Source organism: Semicossyphus pulcher, unplaced genomic scaffold (genome assembly GCF_022749685.1).
Source record: "Semicossyphus pulcher isolate SPU_LCO1_2020_fin unplaced genomic scaffold, fSemPul1.0.p SCAF_15, whole genome shotgun sequence".
NCBI classification, from domain to species: domain Eukaryota; kingdom Metazoa; phylum Chordata; class Actinopteri; order Labriformes; family Labridae; genus Semicossyphus; species Semicossyphus pulcher.
Window position 1 is genome coordinate 29115001 of NW_027211659.1, and position 9423 is coordinate 29124423.

General features: G+C 44.7%; 1 protein-coding gene across 3 annotated transcripts in view; it reads right to left on the reverse strand.

The window, feature by feature from the left end:
• LOC138591996 (trichohyalin) overlaps positions 1-6979 on the reverse strand; it is an 18713-nt gene extending 11734 nt beyond the window's left edge. For all 3 annotated transcript variants that reach the window (XM_069662574.1, XM_069662573.1, XM_069662572.1), the window contains exons 1-12: positions 6872-6979; positions 4903-5095; positions 4671-4808; positions 4357-4434; positions 4177-4247; positions 3916-4081; positions 3688-3794; positions 1741-2145; positions 1240-1366; positions 1026-1166; positions 789-937; positions 421-570 (exon numbers count right to left, since the gene is read on the reverse strand). In XM_069662574.1, the coding sequence (XP_069518675.1) occupies positions 421-570; positions 789-937; positions 1026-1166; positions 1240-1366; positions 1741-2145; positions 3688-3794; positions 3916-4081; positions 4177-4247; positions 4357-4434; positions 4671-4808; positions 4903-5043 (1673 nt within the window). In that variant the 5' untranslated portion in view covers positions 5044-5095; positions 6872-6979. The remainder of the gene's footprint in view (positions 1-420; positions 571-788; positions 938-1025; positions 1167-1239; positions 1367-1740; positions 2146-3687; positions 3795-3915; positions 4082-4176; positions 4248-4356; positions 4435-4670; positions 4809-4902; positions 5096-6871) is intronic.
• Between the last annotated feature and the right edge of the window lie 2444 nt (positions 6980-9423).

A 9423-nucleotide genomic window follows, 5' to 3' on the forward strand; every position in this document is an offset into this window, starting at 1 on the left:
TTGTTTGTTCAGCCATAGTAGATTACTGTTTACTCGCAACACTTGCAGAGAGCGGAGAAGCAGCCGCTTAGCTCCGCCTACCCTCTCTGGCAGACCAACCACTGCTGGCTGATGGAAAACGCGTCACTAACTGGGCGCCGCCACAGACACCCAGCCCATAATAATACTATATACTGCAGATGAAAGGCTTTCATCAGTGGGCCACAGGCTCAGTCACCATGTGTGACCTCATTCAGAGAGAGAGAGAGACTTAATGAAAAAAAGCAGCAGAAACGATGTGGACTCGTTTATATCTAATGTTTGTCAGCTCGAGTTTTTAATAATATGATCATAAACAACCTGAACGAGCAGATTCATAAAGTGCTTTTATTGTGACATGTTTCTTATGTTTGAGCTGTGCTGACGTGTTAAACAAAGTACCGTCTGTGTGTGTCTGTCTCCAGCTGTGCGATTCTCTCCTCCTGTCGGTCTCTCTCCTTCCTCAGCCTGTCGCACTCTCTCTTCTTCTCCTCCTCCCTTCTTTGCACCTCCTCCACCTGCAGGTACAGCAAGGCCGAGGCCTCGCGCTCCCTGAGACACACACACATACACATACACATAGGCAGCACACACACACACACGCGCGCGCACACACACACACGCACACGCACAGTTACAGTTTAGACATAAATGAAAGCTGTACATCCTCAGGTGTGTGTGTGTTTGTGTTTGTGTTTGTGTGTGTCTGTGGGTGCGTGTGCCTGTGTGTGTGTCTGTGTGTGCGCGCCTGTGTGCGTGTGTGTGAGTACCTGGTCAGTGAGTCCAGAGCGTGTGTGAGCTCCAGCTGTGTGTACTGTGTGTGTGCGTGCAGCTGCTGCTTGTCGTCCTCCAGCTGTTTCAGTCTCAGCTGCAGAGCTGATCTCTCCTCGCCGACCCGCCGCACAGAGAGCTCTGCCCCCTGACACACACATACACACAGATTTAGGAACACACACATGACCTCTGACCTCTGCAGGACCTGCTTCTGCTGCGTGTGTGTGGCTAACCTGCAGTTCCTGGTGTCTCCACTGCAGGGCGCTCTCAGTGTGGGACAGCACGGACAGCAGGGAGGACAGGTCCAGACTGAGGAGGCCGTCTGAGGAGACACACACAGACCTGCTGCTGCTGCTGCTGCTCAGGGCTCTGGACTGGAGACAGAAACACAGTGTGACCTTTGACCTCTGCACACACCTGTCTCAACCTGTGATGCTCCACACTCACCAGTTTGACCACAGCCTGACTGACAGACTGCAGCTTCCTCTCTGTGTCTCTGTGTCTCTCTACCTCTCGCTCTCTCTCGTCCCTCTGGGCCTCCTCCACCTGCAGCGAGCGGGAGAGCTCCGCTATCCTGTCAGAGAGAGAGAGAGAGAGAGAGAGAGAGAGAGAGAGAGAGGGAGGGGGAGAGAGAGAGAGAGAGAGAGAGAGAGAGAGACAGAGACAGAGAGAGGGAGAGGGAGGGAGGGAGAGAGAGAGAGAGAAAAGAGGGAGAGAGACAGAGAGAGACAGGGAGGGAGAGAGAGAGAGAGAGAGAGAGAGAGAGAGAGAGAGAGAGAGAGAGAGAGAGAGAGAGGGAGGGAGGGAGGGAGAGAGAGTGGGAGAGTAAGAATAAGCTCACATCAGATATACTGGTGTGCATTCTGCTCCCAAAGCTAACAGCTATTTAGCATTCTAGCTAGCTCAGATGCTAACAGAAAACCATGAAGAAGAAGGAGAGAGATTTACCGTTCAGTCAGCTGTGAAACTTGTGTCTCATGAAGAAGCTTCAGCTCTAAAATCTGCTGCTCCTTCTCCTCCCACCTCACTGCCTCCTCCTCTTCCTCTTCCTCTTCCTCCTCCTGCTCCTGCTCCCCGTGCTCCAGCTCTCCTAAGGAGAAGGTTCCCAGGGTGGAGGAGGAGATGAGAGGAGGAACAGAAGGTGAGCAGTCCTGATGAGGGGGTAGCAGGGTGGAGGAGAGAGGAGGAGAGGGGGGAGGTGGAGGGAGGTCAGAGGGGAGAGCAGGAGGAGGAGAGGAGGAGAAAGGTTTGATGGGAGGAGCACTGAGCCTCAGAGAGGAGGAGACGGAGTCACAGCTGGAGAGGAGGCAGGAGGAGAGACGAGAAAACTCCGCCCTCAACTGCCACAGATCCCTGCAGAGGGAGACAGGTGGGTCAACGGGTAGGTCAACAGGTGGGTCAACATGGTGGGTCAACAGGTAGGTCAACAGGTAGGTCAACAGGTAGGTCAACAGGTGGGTCAACAGGTGGGTCAACATGGTGGGTCAACAGGTAGGTCAACAGGTGGGTCAACAGGTAGGTCAACAGGTAGGTCAACAAGTAGGTCAACAGGTGGGTCAACAGGTGGGTCAACATGGTGGGTCAACAGGTAGGTCAACATGGTGGGTCAACAGGTAGGTCAACATGGTGGGTCAACAAGTAGGTCAACAGGTAGGTCAACAGGTGGGTCAACAGGTGGGTCAACAGGTGGGTCAACAGGTAGGTCAACAAGTAGGTCAACAAGTAGGTCAACAGGTGGGTCAACAGGTGGGTCAACAGGTAGGTCAACAGGTGGGTCAACATGGTGGGTCAACAGGTAGGTCAACAGGTGGGTCAACAGGTGGGTCAACAGGTGGGTCAACAAGTAGGTCAACAGGTAGGTCAACAGGTGGGTCAACATGGTGGGTCAACAGGTAGGTCAACAGGTGGGTCAACAGGTGGGTCAACAGGTAGGTCAACAGGTGGGTCAACAGGTGGGTCAACAAGTAGGTCAACAGGTAGGTCAACAGGTGGGTCAACATGGTGGGTCAACAGGTGGGTCAACAGGTGGGTCAACATGGTGGGTCAACAGGTGGGTCAACATGGTGGGTCAACATGGTGGGTCAACATGGTGGGTCAACAGGTAGGTCAACAGGTAGGTCAACAGGTGGGTCAACAGGTAGGTCAACAAGTAGGTCAACAGGTGGGTCAACAGGTAGGTCAACAGGTAGGTCAACAGGTGGGTCAACATGGTGGGTCAACAGGTAGGTCAACAGGTGGGTCAACAGGTGGGTCAACAGGTGGGTCAACATGGTGGGTCAACAGGTAGGTCAACAAGTAGGTCAACAGGTGGGTCAACAGGTGGGTCAACATGGTGGGTCAACAAGTAGGTCAACAGGTGGGTCAACAGGTAGGTCAACAGGTGGGTCAACGGGTAGGTCAACAGGTAGGTCAACAGGTAGGTCAACAGGTGGGTCAACAAGTAGGTCAACAGGTGGGTCAACAGGTAGGTCAACATGGTGGGTCAACAGGTAGGTCAACAGGTGGGTCAACAGGTGGGTCAACATGGTGGGTCAACAAGTAGGTCAACAGGTAGGTCAACAGGTGGGTCAACAGGTAGGTCAACAGGTGGGTCAACGGGTAGGTCAACAGGTAGGTCAACAGGTGGGTCAACAAGTAGGTCAACAGGTGGGTCAACGGGTAGGTCAACAGGTAGGTCAACAGGTGGGTCAACAAGTAGGTCAACAGGTGGGTCAACAGGTAGGTCAACAGTCAAAGTTGGTAAACTTATATTAAATGTAAACATTGAGATTGGTCAACATATTCTTTACTGTCAACAACCAACCAGCAACACGTTTGTTAACTTGCAACATTGACTTTATAATGTACACACACACGCATGTGCACACACACACACACACACACAGTGAGATGTACCTGTCGGCGGCGGTTTTGATGGTGTGACAGTGTCGTCTCAGATCGACCACAGACCTCCAAACTGACAGCAGCCGAGTCTGCTGCTGACCCACATGACCTGTGAGACACTGAACACACACACACACACACACACACACACACACACACACACACACACACACACAGTCTCTAAAGACGCTTCGTTCTGAAATGTAACTTTATAAATCAACATAAAGCCAAACTACAGACCTCTCTCTCTCTCTGCCAATCATCCTGTCTTTGCTCCACCTCCGCCACAGCTTTCGTCCAATCAGACGTCAGCTTCTGGAGGTCTTCTCTCTGGGCCTGATTCGCCTGCTCTGATTTGCTGAGCTCATCACGGAGGAGAGCGTTCGTCTCAGCCAGGCCCACTGACCTGAAGAGACACACACAGGTGAGACTGACACACACACAGAAAGCAAACACACAGACAGGTGAGGCTGACATGTGCGCACACATACACACACTCACCTCTGTTGTTCCTCCTCCAGCCTGATGAGGGCGCTCTCCAGAGAGTCGCTGTGTTCATCTCTGACCCTCCGCTGAAACACACACACACGCACATTTATAAGAGTGTAAGTTCTGCAGATGGAGCAGGGCTGTATCAGTGTCAGTGTTGTCGTAGTAACGGTAGTGTCGTTGTAGTCTGACCTCAGTGTTGATCAGCTGCGTGTGTTCCTCCTGCAGCTGAAGGCCCAATCGTTGACACTGCTCCCTGTACTCCAACACCTGCACACAGTCGGTACAACAGATTACTTCTGATGACAGAGTCCAAAGCTCCTGTGAGGAGTTGGTGTCTGGTGATTAGCACACTGAATGTATCCTGATGTCTCTGTATGACCAGCAGGGACACTGATTATTGTTAATGTGTTTGAAATGTATAAACAAAGCTGCTTTACCTAACTTAACCGTAGCTGCTGGCACCGCTAACAACGTTAATGCTACACCACACTGTCTGGTCTCACCTTGTTCTGCAGCCGGTGGATGAGCAGAGCCTGCCTCGCCTCCCGCTCTCTCCCCTCCCTCACCCTCTTCTTCCACTCCCTCTGCTCCCCCTCCGCCCGCAGTGACAGGGCGAGCGAGGGAGACACTGACTGGCACAGCTGGAGAGAGAGAGAGATAGAAAGAAAGATGTAACCGTTTGATTCTTCCTGATGATCACATGACCTCCTCCCCCCCTCTGCTCCCCCTCCTCACCCTGTCAGTGAGAGCTCTGCTCCTGGACTCTAGCTCCTCCCTCTCTGCTTGACTCTCAGCCAGCTCCGTGTGCAGACGACACACTTCCTGTTTAAGCTCCTCCTTCTCCTGCTGCCACCCAATCAGCAGCCCCGACTCCATGCTGACAGGTCGAAGGTGTTTCAATTATTCTGGACGGAAACGCGGAGAGCAACTGTAAGAGAAGAATTATTGATCCAAGAACAAACTGATCAACTTATATTATCAATCTGTCAAGGTCATTTAGAAACAGAGTCTGCATAAATAGTTTGTCCACTAGACGGCGCTGATGGGTTTTTTTTACACTAAAATATCACAAGGCCACAGATGTGGTCCGCTCGGTGGGCGCCTCACTGCGTAGAAATCACAGCTGCAACAATCAAAGTTTGACAGAAGAACAAAGTGAAAGATGGCTGCGGAACATTTAATGGATATTTTCCACATATGTTTTAATTTCTAAAGACCAAACTATTAAACACATATTAAGTTAAAATAATGGGCAAACTAAACAATCATGAAATCCTGATGTTCTTTCATCTCCAGCACTTTTTATAACCTTATTCTCTGTGTCTGTTTGGATTTATAAAATAATAATGAATTATGTTGTAAAATAAATTAATAGAACATAAATCACATGTATTATCATGAAATGATCAATTCTTTGGACAATCAGACCTACTCAGTATTTACAGATATCACAAAGTCTGTTCAGTTCAGGGGCCTGTGATGGAGGAGACAGTCTGACACGCACATTAAACACAATAACAACAGAACCGGAATACTGACTACACTAACCTGGTGACTTGCCATCGGAATTTCAAAATAAAAGCATTTATTAACGATGATACGATCAAAATATTCACTTATCATCAATGACATGGTATTGTTGATCAATAGAACGTAACATCCCTTTTTTTCTCCTCGTGTTCTTCTTCTTATTGTTACTGTTATTGTTGTTTTTATTATAAAAAATAATCGGAGACTTCGGAGACACTGACACCAGAGGATGAACATTATTAGTGCGTGTAAATGATGAATCAAATATTTAAACTGTTGCTGATGAACTGTCTGATGATCCAAGCTGTAACTCTGAGTGCTGCCAAAACACAGATGACCTACACTGCCGGGCTGTACCTGAACACATCCTGAGGACTGCTGTACAGCACACAGGTCAAATATGAAATCTGAATTAATTATTAAAGCTCCTGAAGCCATGAATAATGTATTTATAATTTATAATTCCAGGTGAGGTAATAATTGTATATGTTACAAATTTCCCCTCTGGGGATCAATAAAGAACGATCTTATTTTATGTTTGCAAAACAGACAAACGATATAAAATTAACAAATCACTGAACTTCTACGGTTTCCCGTTAAAGACTTGTTGCCATGGCAACAGCTCTAAGTGAATTTTAATCAAGTTTTGAGGAGCAGGATAATCCGGGTTCACCCAGGTCACATCCTGAACACACTCTCTCTGAGATCCGCGCGTTAAGGAACAAAGCCAGGTGGACAAACATACAGAAACACCTGACAACGTGATTCACGAACAGTTTACAACTTTAAAAGCAACAACATCTAAAACTAATCTCTTCATAATCTGCATACAGTGTGTAGTTACATACAGACGTCCCTGTACTGTACGGTGTCAGATTATAATCAGATTGAGTCGACTGTTAATCCCTCTATTAACCTGTAGACACAGCACAGGATCAAACCTGCCAGACACTGACGGACCCGGACACACCCGGGCTCACACACCTGACAGGACCGGACAGAACCGGAGCAGCAAAGACTGATAGACTGACACGGAACAGAGAGACATAACGGACCGAGAGATGAGAAACATTAAAATATAGTCAACAGGGGAACTAACTCCCTACTGCAGCTAGCCTGTTAGCATGCTAACTGCAGGAACACATACAGTGAATAAAGAGTATAAAGTTCGTACCTAAAGTTTCCGGAAGAGCTTCAGTCACAAACTGTCAAAAAAACACATTTAAAAACTATAAATCCGAAACTCCGCTTCAGCCATCCTGCTGATACAACCTGTTGATGTTAGGACATTCAAACCGGGAAACCTGACCTCTCAACCCGGAAACACACGGGTCATGTGACCGGAAACAACTCTGTAAAATTTAAACAGCGACGCCTGCCGACAGTTATATTTTTACAATAAAATAAAGTACAAGAAAAATTTAATAATAATTAATTGATTAAAATGTATCCTCTGTCTAACATTTTTAAATAAACGAAAAATATTTTACTTTCATTTTTATTTTAGGTTTAATACAAACCCTGAAGAATTAGATGAAGAAGATGTAGTATTGCATAACGATAAACATTGTCATAAAAAGAAGGAAAGACATCTTACATTTCTTTTTAAATAAACGTAATTAACTTTATGTAATGACAAAAAGAAACAAAAAGAACAGAAAATGTCCTCAGAGAAAATGACCAGCTGTAGCTTATATGTCATGTAAACGAAAATATAAAAATACAATAAAATACAATAACAATGTTAGGAAGAGAAAAGTCAAAAAAGAAAAGAATCTAAAGGCAAAATCAAAATTAATCAAAACTTTAAAATATGTGTCGTATAACATGAAAGCTTTTACATGACCATAACTGAGGTTCATTTTCTGTTCATTGTAAGATCATCCGTGCAGTGCATTAGATAGAGAGAAACAGTAAACACTGTTTATTCACTAACAACTGTGAATCTGTGGATTGGTCCTAATATGTTATTAAGCTCAATAAAATGCACATAAAATATTAGAAGGGCAATTAGATTTGAAATAAAGGTCTGAAGCTGAGAGTGGCACATTGGTTTTGCAGAGAGGTTGTAAAGAATTCTGGTGTCAGAGAGGCCCTTGTTGTATTTTGTTTTCATTAACATAATGTTACATTGTGATTGAAACATATGCAACATACTGAAAGATGTAAAATACCTGCATGTGTTCATATTTTGTCAAATGTGCTGAAATTGCCTAAACTTATAAAATGTAGTTGCCATGACCTCTGAGCACTGAGAAACACAGTTATCTTTAAAGATGAACGATAATCTGAACGTACGTGTCCGTTTGCATTTACACAGTGAGTCCACCAGAGGGCAGCAGACCGCAGCAAAAAATCACTGAAGCTTGATGAACTTCTGGCCTCTTTGGTGATTTCACAGCAGATCCCATCAAAGGTCAAAGGTGAACAAAATATAGGATTAAAATAATCTGTTAAAAAGTGTCGATCTCTTGTAAAGTGATCACATGATAAATATCAAATGTTCTCTCGTGTACAGCTTCACATGTAGTTTTTTTTACGCTCATTTTATTTGTGTAAAATCTTTAATATCTACAGGAGCTGATAACACATTAAAAACAAGTCAGTGTTTCCATCACGTGACGTGTAAACATACAAATAGAGAAGAAAACTTAGAGCTGAAAGTGACATCAGAGAAACATCAGATAATAAAAAATATACAACCAGAAGTTCAAAAGTAAAACCAGCATATTCAGAAATATAAATTCTGCTTCAAAAAACAACTTTTTTATAATAAACATGTTTTTATTTTATGACTTCGAAACGTGTCTTTGTTTACTGCAGCCATCAGGATTAAAGAGGGATAATAAATAACTGTGTGGACGAGACACATATTTACATCCTCTTGTTACAACAATACTCATGAGCATTATCAAAGAGCAGACACACGTTATTACAAGAGTTTAATGATCAGTATCAAAACAAAAATCTGATATATTATTTATTTAGTTTAAACAAGAATCAGTCGGAAGATTAAAAAATGTTTGAGCACATGAAAACAATATTTAATCAGATCTGAAGCAGGTTGAATATTTTAGAGCAGCTTATCAGTCATTAATATAAAAAAACGTAAAAAAGTCATAATTATATTTCTTCCAAGTTCAATCATAAATATTTTACAGTCTTAAATAATTCAGTCGCTTTTCTTTTCAGAACAAACAAACCTGAACGTCTTCTTAAAGGAGCCGCTGATTATTAATGTTACTGTGACAGTTCTTCAGTTTAACTGTGACCAGTGAATTCACCCCACTGACCAATGACAAGCACTGAAAGAGCTGAGCTCTGATTGGATGGAGAGAGTCCAAAATGGAGGAAGCTAGCTTATTAGCTTTGTGTCACCATCTGTCGGAGCACTAACTGCTTATCAGAACCGCTGAACCTACTGTACAGTTAGCATCTCAGCTAGCTAACTTGCTAACCAGCACTTAAATATTTACTGTTTCTTTTAGTTTTGGGTCATGAGAAACGTTTCATGTTCCTCATTCAGAGAACTGAAAAAAAGAAAGTCAGAAGTTTGTCTTTAAAAAACGTTTTATGATCGTTAGCCACCGAGCTTCTGGATGTCAGCGATTTCTCTGCTCTGTGGCGCCCCCTGCTGACCGGCTGCAGTACAACCCGTCTGAAGAGGTATTAGTTATAAATGACGTTTTTTCATTCGGTGCTTTTATATTCAGTTCAAACATAAAA